The sequence below is a fragment of the Sminthopsis crassicaudata genome, chromosome 4, assembly GCF_048593235.1.
Source record: "Sminthopsis crassicaudata isolate SCR6 chromosome 4, ASM4859323v1, whole genome shotgun sequence".
Classification (NCBI taxonomy): domain Eukaryota; kingdom Metazoa; phylum Chordata; class Mammalia; order Dasyuromorphia; family Dasyuridae; genus Sminthopsis; species Sminthopsis crassicaudata.
In genome coordinates this window covers 221621679-221639626 of record NC_133620.1, presented here as the reverse complement: position 1 = coordinate 221639626, position 17948 = coordinate 221621679, and the positions used below count along the sequence as shown (strand labels likewise).

Sequence of the window (17948 nt, the reverse complement as noted above, 5' to 3'; positions counted from 1 at the left end):
ATAAAGGTCCTTTTCAGCTCTAAATCTCTAATCTACAATCTTTCTGGCCCTGTTCCATCATCTGCAAAAATGAGAGGGTCATGTTCAGAAGGAAGTTCAAAAGGGATATAAACAAGCAGGGCAGTTTTGTTATAAAGTTAAATTTAATGTACATATTAAAAACTGTACATAGCAGTTTACAATTTCATATTTTTCTGTTCTTTATATATTAGAAATATTCATGTTTGTTGATACTCTTAAGTTCATGACTTTTTTATTATAAAAATTTCTTAAAAAGGAAAAAACAAAATATGACAATTAAATTATATGATTTAAAGGTCACATCCAGATATAAAATTCTATTTCTTCTTCTAAATGATTATCTTTTTAAAATATTCTTACAGAAGATGACAGTAGAATTCAGATACACTAAGCAATTTCCCTTCACACCACCCCCCAAAAAGAATGTAAGCTCCCAGAGGGCAGCAAGAAGTTTTCATTTTTTGTCTTAGAACCCAAGGAGTAGTACAAGGTCTTGCATACAACAGACACTTAATACATGTTTACTTGCAGTAAAAATTTGACCAAACCACTAAGGGATTACAACCTGTGGAAAAACAGGATCCTTTCAAGATCAGCTGGATTCTGTTTTTAAGTAATTTGAGAGATTGCTCAAACGTCCTAGATTGAAAGTACATGTATATTCCTTTTCCCAACCAACACAAAAAACCTGGCATGAAGCAGTGGACCATGCCATTCTGGCAAGTGAGCAGCAATGGCCACACTGGGTTTCCTAGTGTGGAAACTAAGGGAAATATATGCCATTAGAGAATCCAACCAGGAACTTCACTTCCCCAAGTCTGTTTAAGGATCTCAACTCCAAAGTCACATTAAGCCAATCTTAAAGTAAGAGTAGAAAAGGAAGATACTGTACCATGTCCAAGAACTTTCCCGCTGAAGTCAGAATGAGAAGAGAGCAGATTTCAGGAGAGTGTCAAAATAGTGTGACAAAATTAGAAAACAACATAAGGGATAGACATTAAAATCGGAGAGAAAAGGAAAAAACAGAAGGGAAGGTCAGAAACATGATTTAAGGGAATAAACTCGTGGATAGTCAATGGTAGAAATAAAAGGCAAAGAAGGAACTGTGACAGAAGACAAAATAAAGAAAGATGAGTAGAATAGCTTAAAAATATTGTTATCTTGGGGAAAGGATATTTCTTTTTCTTTTTCAGAGTTATAGAACTTTGGGCAGATTCCCTAGTGAAGAACATAAATAGCATCAGACTTTAAGAAGCTCACAGACTTAAAGCTTTAGTAATATTTATTATTGTTAGTCGATTTTACATCTGACTTTTCATGACCCCATTTGCCCATTTCTTGGTAAAGATACTGAAAGTGGTTTACCATTTCCTTCTCCAACCCACTTTTTTTTTAAATTTAAAATTTTATTTTTTTTTTTACATTTTTAAAAATTAATTTTATAATTATAACTTTTTTTGACAGTACATATGCATGGGTAATTTTTTACAACATTATCCCTTGCACTCACTTCTATTCCGAATTTTCCTTCTTTCTCTCCACCCCCTCCCCTAGATGGCAGGAAGTTCCATACATGTTAAATGTGTTCTAGTATATTCTAGATACAATATATGTCTGCAAAATCGAATTTCTTGTTGCACAGGAAGAATTGGATTCCGAAGGTAAAAATAACCAGGGAAAAACAAAAATGCAAACAGTTTACACTCATTTCCCAGTGTTCCTTCTCTGGGTGTAGCTGATTCTGTCCATCAATTGGAACTGAATTAGATCTTCTCTCTGTCCAACCCACTTTTACAAATAAGGAAACAAAGGCAAATCAGGTTAAGTGACTTGCTCAGGATGTCAAAGCTACAGTCTGAGGTTGGATATGAACTCAGGCTTCCTGACTCCAGGACTAGTACTCTCTCCACTATGCCAACCTAGATGCCCTTTTAGTAGCCTATAAATTAATAAATAAAAATATATGCATAACTCATTTAATCTATATTGAACTGCTTGCTGTCTTGGAGAAGGGACAGGGGAAGGAAAGAGAGACAAATTTGGAACATAAAGTTTTGCAAAGGTGAATGTTGAAAACTATCTTTGCATGTATTTGGAAAAATAAAATATTATTTAAAAAAACTCTCTCTCTCTCTCTCTCTATCTATCTATCCATATACACACACACACACACACACACACACACACACACACACACACACACATATATATATAGATATAGATATATAAAACAAATGCAAGTAATAGGTGGGAAAGCACCAACAATTACAGGAGATTACAGGAAAAGGTTTTTTTGAAGAGATCTAGTGCTTCAAAAGAATACGAAAGGATAACATTCTAAGTCCGGGGCGATATGGGGAACAACAAATAAGTCAATTTGGCTGTATGGTAGAATTTTTGAGGATTAGTAATATCAAGTCAGTATGGGAATAAAAGCTAGAACAAGATTGCAAAGGGATTTAGATGTCAAAGCAGATCTTCAGATGCCATAATGAAGTTTTTATTTTAAACTAGAGGCCAAGAGGAGTCACTGAAGATTCTTGAGAAGGACAGGCACACAATCAAATCTATCCTTTAGAAATATCACATCAAGGATTGCACAAGGTAGACAAGAGATGGATGAGTTGCAATCTGCATAATTGGAGTTGGTACCCTCACCAAAGAAATAAAAAATCTACAGAATCTTGCTAAGGCAGAACTTGCTATAAGGTTGTGTTCTCAGGGAACATGTGGAAGATTAAAAATTACTAATGTTTCATGAGTAGGAACAATGATAATATCTGACTAATGACTACATTGGGCAGAAAGATGGCACAATGGTTAGAGTTCCAGGCTTGGGTCAGAAAGACTCATCTTCCAGAATTCAAATCTAAACTCAGAAACTTACTAGCTATGTAATCCTGGGCAAATTACTTGCCCCTGTTTGCATCAGTTCCCTCATCTGTAAAAAGAGCTGAAAAGGGACACCTAGGTGCCGCAGTGGATAGAGAGCCAGTCCTGAAGTCAGGGGGATCCGATCTCAGATACTTAACCTATCCTAGCTGTGTGACCCTGGACAAGTCATTAACCCCAGTTGCCTCAGCCAAAAAAAAATTTTATATATATATATATATATATATATATATATATATATATATATATATATATATATATATATATATATATGTATGTATTTAAAAGAGCTGAACAAGGAAATGGCAAATCACTCTAGTTTCTTTATTAATAAAACAAAATGGGGGCATAAAGAGTCAAGCACTACTGAAATGAGTGACCAACAAAAATGACTACACTGGTTTAGGAAACTCTCCACATGGAAATACCTTCCACCAATGTAAATTGGCAATTGGTCTGTTATTTGTAGTTTTAGGACACGGAGCTGGGACAAGTGACTTGTCCAAGATGACGCAAATATGTATCAAAAGTAAAGATTAAAGCCAAGTTGTCCTGACTTAAGACTAGTCTTCTCCACCATGCTGCCTCTCAACTGACATTTGATAATAGTTAACAAAAGCACTTTACTTACACTTCTTCATTTATTCCTCACAACCCTTTGAGTTAAGTACAAGTGTTGATTTTTTTTTTCAGGTTTAGGAAGAAGTTTTTAATTTTCTGAATCAGACTAGTCAAGTATTCTTTTTTCACATAATAGTTTTTTATTTTCCAATACATGCAAAGATAGTTTTCAACATTCACCCTTGCAAAACCTTGTGTTCCAAATTTTTTTTCCTCCCTGCCTCCCACAGCTCTCCCCTAGATAGGAAGTAATCCAATATAAGTTAAACATGTGCAATTCTACTAAACATATTTCTACATTCAATAAGCTGCTCAAGAAAAACCAGATCGAAAAAAAAGAAAAAGAAAAAAAAAGCAAGCAAAAAAGGTGAAAACCCTATATTGTGATCCACATTCAATTCCCATAATCATCTTTCTGGATGCAGATGGCTTTCTCCATCACAGGTCTCTTGGAATTGTCCTGAATCACCTCATTGTTGAAAAGAGCCAACTGATCATCCACATAATCTTGTTGCTGTAGTACAAAAGTTTTTAAATTACCAAAAGGACTGTTACCTAACAGTTTAACTTTCATGACAGTCCAGATTTAGATGAGTTACAATCTCTATAACTGGAGCTTATATCCTCCTCAAGGAAATAAAAAAATCCACCAAAATATCAAAAATTTTCTATGTATAACAGAACTATGCTAAAGGCAGAATTTGGTTGAGATAATTCTCTCATGGAACCTGAAGATGCTTATTTCCACTGTTTTCCTGTATGTGAAATTCCTAGTCATCAGTGACATAGTCTCTAAATTAATATAATTCTACTACTAAGAAACAAGGCTATAATCCTTAAATTTTCAACATCCCGCCACCATGTCAAATTCAGTAAGTATCTTCTTACCCTTATCCTTTGTTAACTGCAAAATAAATAGATCTCTACCAAAGAGATGAATGGAGTGAGAGAATTTCTTTTCTAAGATGTCTGCCTTCTCTATACTTTAAGCTGGTGATTGATTGGTAGAAGTATTCTTTATGATCTCCAGTGACAAATCACCAGTCTTATCCCTTAGGACTCTTATTCTTATCATCTGGTAAATCTTTTGCCCCACATGAAAGGGGTCAATCTCCCAACCTTTCCAAATACCAAGGAAGCTTGAGAATTATTCATGAACAGTTAACCCTGATTCTTGTTTACCTCCAGTTATACATCAATGTAATGATATCTCTTATGCCAATTATCCTGTGCAATTTTTCATTGATAACATGTTGCAGCCTATTCTTGCCCACCATAAGCCTCTTCATTGCCCTCTAGAATTATTTGTGCCCTGTGGTCTTCCATGCCTCTCAGGGAAACAGCATCCTGTGGATGCTGATGGTTAAAAAAAAATAAAGTCTCTTGTTTCATGAAGAAGCTAAGGGTCATTAAAAGCATAGCCATTTCCTCAAAAGCAATCCAACCCACTTTCCTGCCCTTATCTAGTTCTAAGCCCAATTTCCTATCCATTCACAACTTATTAAAGATATAGATATGGATTTCACATGTGCAGAAATGTTGTAGTGGTTCTTTCTGTGGTGGCAAAGAATTGAAAATTGAGTGAATGATCAACAATTGGGGAAGACTGAATAGGTTGTGGTATATAAATGTAATGGAATACTATTGTTCTGTAAGAAACGATGAGCAGGATGGCTTTAGAAAAACCTGGGAAGACTTATATGAATTGATATTGAATGAAACAAGCAAAAACTGGAGAACATTATACACAGTAACAAGATTGTGTGATAATCAAATATGATAGAGTTGGCTCATCTCAGGTATAGTGATCAAAGACAATTCCAATAGACTTGGGATTGAAAATGCCATCCATCAATAGAGCAGTAATGAACTGAACCAGCTATAGCCAGGAAAAGAACTCTAGGAGATAATTATGAACCACTACATAGAATTCCCAATCCCTCTAATTTTGTCTGCCTGCAATTGGAGTTCCTTCACAGACTAATTGTACACTATTTCAAAGTCCGATTCTTTTTGTACGGCAAAACAACTGTTTGGACATGTATACATATATAGTATTTAATTTATACTTTAACATATTTAACATATATTGGTCAACCTGCCATCTGCTGGGGGGGAGGGGGGAAGGGGAGGAGGGGAAAAATTAGAACAAAAGGTTTTGCAATTGTCAATGTTGTAAAATTACCCATGCATATATCTGGTAAATAAAAACTATTAAAATAAAGTTTTAAAAAATGCCATCCATACCCAGAGAAAGAACTATGGAGACTGAATACAGATCAAAGTATACTATTTCATTTTTTGTTTTTTTTCTTTCTTGTGATTTTTCACTTTTGTTCTGATTTTTCTTTCACAACATTATGACTAATATGGAAATATGTTTAATATGATTGTACATGTATAACTTATATCAGGTTGCTTGTTGTTGTGGGGAAGGAGAAAGTTAGGGAGGGAGGAGGGAAAATTTGGAACTCAAAAAATCTTACAAAGATGATTGATGAAAACTATCTTTACACTGGAAAAAATAAAATACTATTATGTAAAAAAAAAGATACATATTAATGAACAAGCTCTAAGGGCTGTCCATCCAACTAGCCTTAGCAATGATAAATTGCCAATTTCTTCAAAATGTATTTATTTATACATGAAATTATATTCATGAAAGTACATCTTTCTCCCCTGCAAATCGTTCTTTTTTTCTCAGCTGTGTACTTTTTTAGTTTATAGTTTTTCCTCCTTTTTTTGTTTCCTCTGAACACCACATCAAGGTGTAATTACAAATTGATATATTGATATATTTGTGAATATAAAGTAAGATAAATTCATATATTTTCATATTATACACATACACATAACTCTCCTTTACACATACACACGTTTCCTACAACAGTTAAATTGCTTGAATTCCTCCCCGAATCCTCCAATGATAACAATTCTTAGTAAACAGCAACCTTATTGAGTGAAAAGAGCATGCTTTGGAGGGTCTTCTCTTAGTAGAGAACACTAAAGTATATTAGTCAGTTTCCAATTTAAGAATAATTAACAGAAACATTCAATTCCATGAAATATCCCAAGTCTCAAAGTTTTTGCTACTTCAGTCTTTTTCTTCACACCAAAATGCCTCATAAAGGCTGACTTGAGCAATATGATCAGCATTTGAGCATTATCATATCATTATCAGCATTATCATAATTTAGACTTTAAAATTTTTTTTACTTCTGATATAGTCCTATTTTATTGCATTTTCCCATTCAAGTACAGATCTTTAGGGCAATGAATCAGACTAAGAGTTTACTATTTCAAGTCTGGTGCTCCTTTCCTGACTCTCTATAGTCCTCATTCTGAGTCTCTTGAGTGTTTCCAGTGAATCTAGGAGGAGCTAACAAATGCAATTAGTCAAAGAATGTCACAGTCAGGACAATTGAATTACTAAAGGAAGCAGCCCAAGAGACTAAAGTACAGAAAAGTTTCATCCACAAAATGTGACCTGCAAGATCAGTACTAGAAGACCAATCACAAGTAGAGCTGAGGAAATAGACTACCAGCATACTAAGGAGGTTGTAAGGGCCTAGTGCACCAGTTTCAGAAAATGAAAAAGCCGTAATAATACTCTCAGATGGGCATGAAACTTTGAAAAAGTGTTCTAATTTCAAAAACTTTTTTAAGATTACTTTCTTTTCTTAATCAAAGTAATAGATAGTAGAGAAGGAGGTAATTTTCTATTTTTCTTATATATAAAAACCTTAGGCAAAATGTTACATAAACTTGTTATTAGTTTTCATTGCATTAATATATCAATAACTTAAATTCTTCCCCCATGGTTTCCATAAGAGAGCAGTTTTATACCAAATTTTAGTATGACAAGATTTCAGTACATATTAAGGATACCTGTGGGTAGCTAGGTGATGCACTGGATAGAGTGTCAGAGCTGGAGTTTGAAAGACTCATCTTTCTGAGTTCATACGTGACCTCAGACACTTACTAGCTATATGACTGTAGACAAGTCATATAACACTGTCTGCCTCAGTTTCCTTATCTGTAAAATGAGCTGGACAAGGAAATGGCAAACCAGTTCATTATCTTTGCCAAGATTCCAACTGGGTTCCTGAAGAGTTGGACTCGACTGAACGTCACTTACCAGCATGTAAAATTATTACCAGGAAATGGTGCTTGGGAAAAAATTCCTTGTGACTGTCTGTATAAAGTTTATAGCTTTGTTGGCGGACTCTCAATAAAAAAATATATATATAAATAAAAGAGACACTAAAAAAAGAAGACACTCACAAAAATATATTTGCCCTTAAAATACTTTACACAAAACATTTTTGCACAATTTTTTTCAGTGCAAAATATATGAAATGTTTCTACTTCTTCACTAATGTATAAACTTCACCCTGAAGTTATATATTTAACAGAATTTCAGTGCCCTTTTCAATTGGGAATTTTCCAAAGGATCATAAAATTAAAGGCTCTTTCTCCTACCCCAAACCTTCACACAGCTAAAAACTATAATCTTAGGAATTGTAGAGTAGTTTTTTAGGCCGCAGGGTAAAATGCAAAATTCCTTTTACAGGCTAATTTAGTGCAGTTCGATTCCTTTTTAACAGAAGGAGCTTTTACAGCAGCCAAAAAGAAATTCATTCCCTTTACCAATATCCTCATCACCAACATGGTTTGGACTTTGATCACAGATGATAACTGTTATATCTATTAGGAGACATGAGAAGCAAAGAAGCAAATATGCTCTCTCTCTCTCTCTCTCTCTCTCTCTCACACACACACACACACACACACACACACACACACACACACACACACACACACACACAAGTTCATTTTATACAGATAGAGGAATTTTCCCTCCATGCTGAAGCCAGAAACAACACTTACACTCTCTCCCCCTTTTCTCCCCTCCCCACAAGTGACAGACTGTAGGATTGACATTCGCAGCTGCAGAACTGACCAGCGACCCTGCCACAGTCACGCTGTTTCTAGCTGCCCTTTTTTTAGCCGACGTCTGACCTCAGCTTTACCATCACTATCACCGAGATGGGGGTGGAGTGGAGTTAGGAGTGTGATCCTACACGAGGGCCAAGTCAATTCTTTCTCTCCCCTCCCTCCTTCCCGCCTCCTCTCAAATCGCGTCCCATCCATCCACCCAAAGCAAAGTGCTCGAAGATGGACTAACCTGGAAGGTACCAAAGAGTACCTATTGTTTCTCCTCTAAGGGGGAAAAATTATCTTTCTCTCCCTTTACCTAAACCACAATCTCTGGGCTTCCTTCTCCTTCCCAGCTCTACCTCCTACACCTGGACACCCCCCTCCCTTTATCTCCAGTTTCCTTTCCCCTCCCCACCCCCACACTTCAGTTCCTTTCTTCGTTTTCTTTTATTCCAGCCAAGTAAAGAGAAACCTAGAGGGGGGCGGGCGGAGAGGAGAGAGAGAGAGGAGGGGAATGGGGAGGAGCAGCAGAAAATGTAGAGCGCCAGGCAAAGCGCAGCGCCCGAGAGCCGGGACTGGAAAGGGGCGCTTCGAAACACCCCGGGGTAGCCGGCGAGGGAGGAAAGGGGCGCGAATAAAAAGCACCGGAATGGAGAAGAAAAGGAGACAAAAGTAGCTTGAGACTCATACCTCCCTCCTCCGCTCCGCTTTCCGGGTCCGCGTCGGAGGAGTCGGGCCCGTCCACATAATCCGCTAGCCCCACCAGTTCATCCTCCTCCTCCTCTTCCTCCTCGTCTTGCTCCTGCTGCTGCTGCTGCTGCTTTCCGAGTACCTGGCTCATCGTGGCGGGTCTCTCTCCGACCAGCGTGGGCTCCAGGCAGAGAGGGGAGGGAGTGGACAACTCTTCTTTGCTTGCCGCTCTGCAATCTGTTTCTGAATTGGCTTGCTCGCCTCCTCTTTTCTTATCCCCTCCCGGAGGGGGAGGGGAGGAGGGAGGTGATGGAGCCTTGTCTGTGAGTGTTCCCCCCCGCCCTCTTCACGGGCTCCGGGGTCCCGGGCCAGGACTTTTCCACCGTGTCCAAGCTTGCACCCCCTCCTCCCGCCCTGCCCGGCGAAGGAGAGTCAGTTCGAACCGACCAGTTCCTCCCCGAGGAGAGAGAGAGGGAGAGAGAGAGAGACTGCGTGACCCGAGTCACCTGACACACATTGTCACACACACACACACACACACACACACACACACACACACACACACACACACACACACACACACTCACACTCACACTCCCTCGGCGCCGGGACTGGGAAACCGAGCACACACAGAAAACTACTCATGCAAGCTGCCCGCACAAACGCAGCCATACACGGGCACTGCGCGCACACACGGGGCCGCAATCCGGTAGATGCGCTGGGGACCCCATACCCCACCGCTCCTGCACGTGGTTGCTCCTCACACACTCGTGCAGATCTGTTCTTACTCTGGCGAAAAAGCACCGCAGTACATCACACACACACACACACCCTATCCCCACTCACATTGTTATCCCTCGTGCATGGGGAGGGGGAGGGGGCTGGAAGATATCCGGGCACCAATGCACTGCACTGTTTGTAGACTTATGCTGATGTACCCAGGCACTGTAACAAGTTCGACCACTCCCTACATGGTCGTACTTAGTCTTCCAGGCGAGAGAATTGCTTTAGAAGCCAAAGATTAGCTCTCCAGAGAGAAATCCACAGATCAGCCGACGGTGCAGCGTCTTCATGAATTTCTAGGAGACTAGGGTTCAAATCCCACCAACCTCCCAGCGTGGCTGTGAGGATCAAATGAGATACTATTCATAAAGTCCTCAGGACGTTACTGCCTGTCACGTAATAGGTGCTTAAATGATTGTTTTCTGTACTTGGCACAGAATAAGCCAAAAGCTTGTTGATTTAACAATTTCTTTCATGACCTTGGTAAAATGGCTTAATCCTCAGTTTCCTCTTTTGTGAAATAAAGTTGGGGGCAGCTAGGTGGTGAAAGGGCTAGAGTGCTGGATGGGGAAGTCAGGAAGACTCATCTTTCTGAGTTCAAATGTGGCCTCAGACATTAGCTGTTTGACCCTGGGCAACTCACTTAACCCAGTTTGCCTCAGTTTCCTCATCTGTAAAATAAGCTGGAGAAGGAAATGGCAAACTGCTCCAGTATCTTTTGCCAAGAAAACCCCAAATAGAGAAGCAAAGATTCAGGCACAAAAATGGGGGAGGGGGAGAAGGAAAGTTTGAACACAAAATAAAGTTAGGATCTATGAGTTTTAAATCCTATAATTTAGACTTGGCAGCAAAATTGGGGAGTGGAAGGAGATAGAAGGTTAGAATAAAACATATTTTATTCAAAGGCCTTAGTTTCATTACAAAATGTGGCATTTTATACCTACCCTTTCTGGTTGTTCCTTCTGAGGAGTGCAATGTAAGATAAATGGGATGACCAATGAAAGGATTCAAACCAGTCAGGTACCAGGGTAGATTAGCATTGTGTATGTCTATGTGTATGGACACACACACACACACACACACACACACACACACACACACACACCAGAAGGTACAGGTGAGAAGATACAGAGGTATAACTAAAGGGTAGGTGGAACTACTTTTACTACTCTTTTGGCTCACATATTGAACATGAATGTTTTTGTGTTTGTGTACATATATACAAATACACACATATGTTTATGTATATGTAATTACATATAGTTTAGTGGCAGAATTGGACTTGTAATCAGAAAAGCTGTATTGGAATTCCAGACTCTGTTCTGACTAGGTAAATCACTTCATTCCTCTGAGTCAGTTTCCTCATCTGTAAAAGGGGGATAATAATGGCACGTATCCTACAGGGTCATTTTGACTATCAAATGAGACACCATATGTAAGACTACTTTGCAAACCTTAACAGAGCTGTTGGAAGACCATCCAATCAATGGTTTAGAGAGGTTCCTAGCTTAGGACTGTGCCTGACACGTGCCAGGTACTTATAGATATTTACCTGGGTCCTCTGAGACTAGGTTCCAAAGAAGTTTCCAGGGCTAAACCAAGCTTCTCTGTCCATAGATGTGTGAGTCTAGCCGCAGTCATTCCTGGAGATGAAGGCTGTTTCAGAACTTCTGTTCCTGAATGAGCAGAGGTCATTCTAGGTTCTTCCTAGAAGCAGGAAAGTCAACTTCATGGGATAAAGAGTGGATTAAAAAGAAACCTGTCATTAGTTAACAAGATTCCCTCAAAAATTCGTCTGTCTGCTTGGGAAAAATCTCTGAGCTAGCCCAAGCCTTGATCCCAGACTCAAATATTCAGGACCATGGTTTTCCTCCAAAATTCAGAAGTTCCAGCTAAGGGACCCTTTAACTTCATGATGTAATGAGAAGAGCATGGATCTTGGGATCAGACAATCCAGATTCTCTGTGATCATGGTCACTGAACCCCTCAGACTCTTAGAACTAATAATACTTCCACAATCCAAGAAAGTTTAGGAGAAAAAATTACTTTGAAAACCTTGTGACCCTATACAAAAATGATTCTAGAAGCCTCAAATGATATTCTTTCTTGATTATCTAAGCATCAGATAATCTTTTTCCTTCCACAGGAATCCATAATTCAGGGAAGGGGAGAGGGCAGAATGGTATTTGATCATAGAGCCCCCCCTAGAAGGCACTAATGTGTTAAATAACCTGAGAGATGTAACTAAAACTTAATATTCTAGAAAGGTAAATTAATGTACCCCTCAGCACATCTGATTGGTTAAGAGAAGCAAACAGATGTATAGCTGTACAATGTTTCATTTTATTTTTGTCTCAAGAATGAATAATATTATAATAGCAATAAAATAATTTAATATATATATTTCCTTTTTGTCAAAATCATCTCAGTGTTGTCAATTTTAAAATTAGTTATTGTTAGGATTACTAAGTGAGAACTCAGGTTGTCTGGAGGGTGACAAGGTGAGAATTCAGGTTTTCTGGACAATTACAAGGTGAGAACTCAGGTTGACTTGATAAGAGGGGGCAAGCTCATTGGCTGGGGTGGTGTTAGGATTACTAAGTGAGAACTCAGGTTGTCTGGAGGGTGACAAGGTGAGAATTCAGGTTTTCTGGACAATTACAAGGTGAGAACTCAGGTTGACTTGATAAGAGGGGGCAAGCTCATTGGCTGGGGTGGTTCTTCCCAGAAGCCTTTGCATTATCCCACGCCCATTCTCTGGGAGAATAAAAGAGAGGACTCTCAGAGAAAGAAGGAGACTCTCTGCATTTCATCAGGCCTGACGGGGCTCTCTGCAGGAAGGGAAGTCACTTCTTTGGACAAGAGTTAACAGCAACTGCCTGGAGACAACGGTTCGTTACAGGAAGAAGAATCTGTCGGAGAGATTTGAGTAGTAGACACAGCAGATCTCTTCCCAGAGAGCGATCCAGCAGCTTCTGGAGACGACAGCTCGTTACAATTGGCGCCCAACGTGGGGCTCGAACCCACGACCCTGAGATTAAGAGTCCTCATGCTCTCTACCGACTGAGCTAGCCGGCTAGCCCCAGACGCAACCTCAGCTCCATTCAGGAGTGGTACTATAGAGAGTATAATCAAGATAATTGAGGAGCAGAGTTTACTTGTAACCTGGGTACAGATTGCTAAACTCTTGGCTGCATTAAGACGCACATCCCCTTGGTTCTTAGAGGAAGAAAAGATAGATGTAGATAAATGGAAGCTAGTGGGATATGAAATGAAAGAATTTCAAGCAAAAAATGGGCCTCGTTCAATTTCTGCAGAAGTATTTTATATCTACAACATAGTTCAATTAGCTTTAAACTATCAAGCAAGTTGTAGGAGAAGGAAAAGTTCTAAAAATGAACAGAGGAGGAAGTGTGAGGAAAAAAGGAAAGATCAAGATCTTTCCCTAGAGCAAGAGGATTTAAATGAGGAATTATGGTATGATTCTCTTGAAGAAGCTTCAACCCTGCCTAGAGAACAGATTATTGACAGGCCCACATCAACCCCACCTTCAGAGATGGAGGAAGAAAGAGGGGAAGAGGCAGAAACACAAACAGAATTGCCTGTGAAGAAGCCTAAGCCTATGACAAGATTAGAAAAAGCATTGGTTAAAGCTAAGAGAGAAGGACAGGATATAAGTGATTTTATACATGCATATCCTGTGATTGAAAATACTGACTCTGTAGGTAAAAAAAGGAGAAGATATGCACCTTTAGATTTGAATACAATTAAGGATTTGAAAAAAGGTTGTACCCTTTATGGGGCTACATCAGCTTATGTCAAAATGTTACTAGATGGTTTGTCTTATGAAGTCCTAACCCCGAATGATTGGAAATCCATAGCAAGGACATGTCTGGAACCTGGAGAAAATTTATTATGGCTTGCGGAATTTCATGAATTATGTAAAATTCAAGTCAGATGCAATTTGGAAATAGGAGTTAACACACAATTCACTTTTGAGCACTTAGCTGGTGAAGGTCAGTATGGAGAGAATTCGGAACAGATTAATTATACCATGACAATATATGAGCAAATTGCTAAGGCTGCAATAAAAGCTTGGGGTGTCCTTCCTGGACAGAAAGATCGTGGAGAGGCTTTCACTAAAATACAGCAAGGTCCCAATGAACCTTTTGCAGATTTTGTGGGACGTTTGCAAACTGCTGTCAAAAGAACTATTGGAGAAAATTCAGCTACAGAAATAATGACCAGACATCTGGCTAAGGAAAATGCCAATGAGATTTGCAAAAGAATTATATGGGGATTAGACAAAGATGCTCCTTTAGAGGAGATCATAAGACGCTGTGCTACAGTGGGAACAAATGCTTTTTACACCCGGACAATGATGAATGTGGAAAGGCAGGGTCCCTCCTGGCAAGGGACTTCTAGAGAAACTCGGCGATGTTTTCAATGTGGAAAAATTGGGCATCTAAGAGCTCAGTGTAGATATGGAGATACAGTGAGAAGACAGGGTGAGAGAAGACCTAAAACTCCATGTCCAAAATGTCACAAGGGCCTCCACTGGGCCTCCGAATGTAGATTGACCCAGGGAAATGACAGGTGGGACCCAGCTTCAGCCCCCCAAGTGGGGCATGATGGCAGCCGAGGTTACATCCAGAGAATTTTAAGACACGATCAATCAGCCAAAAGGCAATCAGATGGAAGAAAGGGATTGAAATTAGGAAAAATAGAGTTGTGTGCAGTAGAGACTACCGAGATACTCCCTGGAGAAGTGAAATCTGTTCCTGTTGAGCCTATGGATCCTTTGCCTCCAGGCACAGTAGGCTTGACCATTTCACCTTCTGAGAGTGCCTACAAAACAGTGTCCATCCATACACTGATGTGGGAGACTGGAGAACGTGTATCTAATATCCCAGTCACTAACACAGGCAGACAACGTGTGATTTATCAACCAGGAGAAGTAGTAGCATCAGGCTTATTGTTACGGACCCCTAATAAGCAACCTAGTGATAGTCGCCTAGATTTTGACTCCAATGAACAAAATCCAGGAATATATTGGACAGCAGCTGTGACAGCTGACCGACCTATGCTTACTATTTATATAAACGGAATACCATTTGAAGGATTGGTAGACACGGGTGCAGATCGTACAGTTATTAGAGGTGCCAATTGGCCCGTTCACTGGCCAAAGATTAAAGCAGACACCTATATGTCTGGGGTGGGAGGATCAATAGCAGCAGAAGTTAGTGCTAGACCTTTGAGATGGGTATTTGAAGGAGAAACAGGAGCTTTTACTCCTTTTGTGGTTGAAAAAATCCCCATCAATCTGTGGGGAAGAGACATTTTACAGCAGATAGGATTACAAATAAGCACTTCGGCTTTTTAGGCAGGGCTGCTGTTGAAGGCCTACCTGCACTTTCACCAGTTCCTATTCAGTGGAAGACTGATTCACCAGTGTGGGTAGAACAGTGGCCCTTAAGAAGTGATAAAATTCAGGCCTTATTAGACATAGTGCAAGAACAACTTGACCAAGGACACTTGCGGCCTTCTCTAAGTCCTTGGAATTCCCCAGTATTTGTGGTGAAAAAGAAATCTGGAAAATGGAGGATGATAACTGATCTAAGAAGAGTAAATGAACAGATGGAAACTATGGGAACTCTTCAGCCTGGACTTCCATCTCCTACTCAGTTGCCAAGAGAATGGCCTCTATGGGTTATAGACATTAAGGATTGTTTCTATTCTATTCCTCTAGATAAGGAGGATATGAAAAGATTTGCTTTTTCAGTGCCTAGTGTTAATTTGGCTGAGCCTTATAAAAGATATGAATGGACAGTTTTGCCACAGGGAATGAAAAACAGCCCTACTATGTGCCAAATGTATGTTGCAGCTGCTCTTGCTCCAGTAAGAAAAGCCTTTCCAAAAGTAATATTGTTACATTATATGGATGATATTTTGGGATGTGCACCTGAGGAACAAATGTTAGAGGCATGTCTACAAAGGACCATGGAAACATTAAAGTACTACAAACTGCATATAGCTACAGAAAAAATTCAAAGACATGCTCCTTTTCAATATTTAGGATATGAAGTATATCCTAAGACACTCACAGTACAAAAGCTTTCTTTAAGAACAGAGAAGTTGAACACCTTAAATGACTTTCAAAAATTAATAGGAGATATCCAATGGATGCGTCCAGTGTTAGGCTTAACTACCAATCAACTACAACCACTATATGACATTTTAAGGGGAGACAGTGCTTTAAATTCACCACGCCAGCTTACAAAAGAAGCACAAAAGGCTTTGAGAGAAGTTGAACTGGCTTTATCCAATGTGGTTGAAAGAGTCACTCAAAAACCCTTGGAAATATCAGTTTTTGCTACAAAAGAGGCACCCACAGCAGTCCTTCATCAAGGAGACAGAGTGATTGAGTGGGTGAACCTCCCAGCACAACCAGAACAAAGCCTTACACCTTACCCAGTGCTTGTGGCTAGGATTTTATTAAAGGCTATTAAGAGAGTAACACAATTATCTGGAATAAGTCCTGAAAAAATATACACATTCTATACTAACGCACAAATTAATGTATGCTGTGAGACCATCCCAGAATGGCAAATTTTATTGGCCACCGCTCCAAATTTTGCACATGGATCTCCATTAAAGATTACCCGGCTACTACATAATTGGCGATGGATTTTTGAAGAAAAGGTTTCTAAGGTTCCTCTTAAAGGACCAACAATCTTTACAGATGCCTCCAAAGAAAATATTTGTGCCATATACTCTCATGATTTAACCATAAAGAGAGTAATCAGGACTCCTTTTCAATCCACTCAACAGAATGAATTATTTGCTATCATGCTAGCTCTCACTTATTACCCAGGAGACGTAAATATAATTACTGATTCAGCCTATTCAGTAGGTGTAGTACAAAGAATTGCCACAGCCCAAATAAAATTTGCAGCCTCCAATATTTATCAGCTCTTTAAGGAACTTCAAGAGCAAGTGAGAAAACATCCAGGCAAGATTTATATCTTGCATGTCCACTCACATAGTGGACTTCCAGGTCCCATTTTTGATGGAAATTCAAAGGCAGATAGCCTTCTAACCATGTTAGTCAGTAGTCCTTTATTTCAGGAAGCACAAGAATCTCATTCTAAATATCATCAGGCTGCTCGAGCTTTACGTTTACAATTTGGAATCACAAGAGAGGAAGCTAGGAGCATAGTAAAAAGCTGTACAGCTTGTCTTCCTTTCCACGCTCCTACACTCCCTCCAGGGAAGAATCCTCGTGGTTTGAGACCCAATGAAATCTGGCAAATGGATGTGACCCATTATAAATCTTTTGGTCGTCTATCTTTTATTCATGTTGTGGTAGACACCTTTTCAGGATTCACATTTGCAATGCCAGCAGCAAAAGAGACAGCCCGAGTGGTCACTGAATTCCTTATACAGGCTTTTGCAATTATGGGTGTGCCACAAGCAATAAAAATGGACAATGGACTTATGGACATTTATAAATTTTCAATTTATGATTATGTTATATACTTCTAGCATGTGTTATGTTACTATGTTACTATGTGCTTATGTAATTCATGTAATTATCTGTAATACTTCCCATATTGATGGATTTATGTTTCAAGGTCATTTATGTAATTATCTGTAATACTTCCCATATTGATGGATTTATGTTTCAAGGTCATGACTGTCCTATGTTCTAAATCAAAAGAAAGGGGGAGATGTTAGGATTACTAAGTGAGAACTCAGGTTGTCTGGAGGGTGACAAGGTGAGAATTCAGGTTTTCTGGACAATTACAAGGTGAGAACTCAGGTTGACTTGATAAGAGGGGGCAAGCTCATTGGCTGGGGTGGTTCTTCCCAGAAGCCTTTGCATTATCCCACGCCCATTCTCTGGGAGAATAAAAGAGAGGACTCTCAGAGAAAGAAGGAGACTCTCTGCATTTCATCAGGCCTGACGGGGCTCTCTGCAGGAAGGGAAGTCACTTCTT

General features: G+C 39.4%; 1 protein-coding gene across 1 annotated transcript in view; it reads right to left on the bottom strand.

Moving 5' to 3' along the window:
* Positions 1–17948, bottom strand: part of RRAGD (Ras related GTP binding D) — a 90631-nt gene that overhangs the window by 54445 nt on the left and 18238 nt on the right. The window contains exon 3 of the mRNA XM_074310305.1: positions 9166–11655. Within this exon, the coding sequence (XP_074166406.1) occupies positions 9166–9316 (151 nt within the window). The 5' untranslated portion in view covers positions 9317–11655. The remainder of the gene's footprint in view (positions 1–9165; positions 11656–17948) is intronic.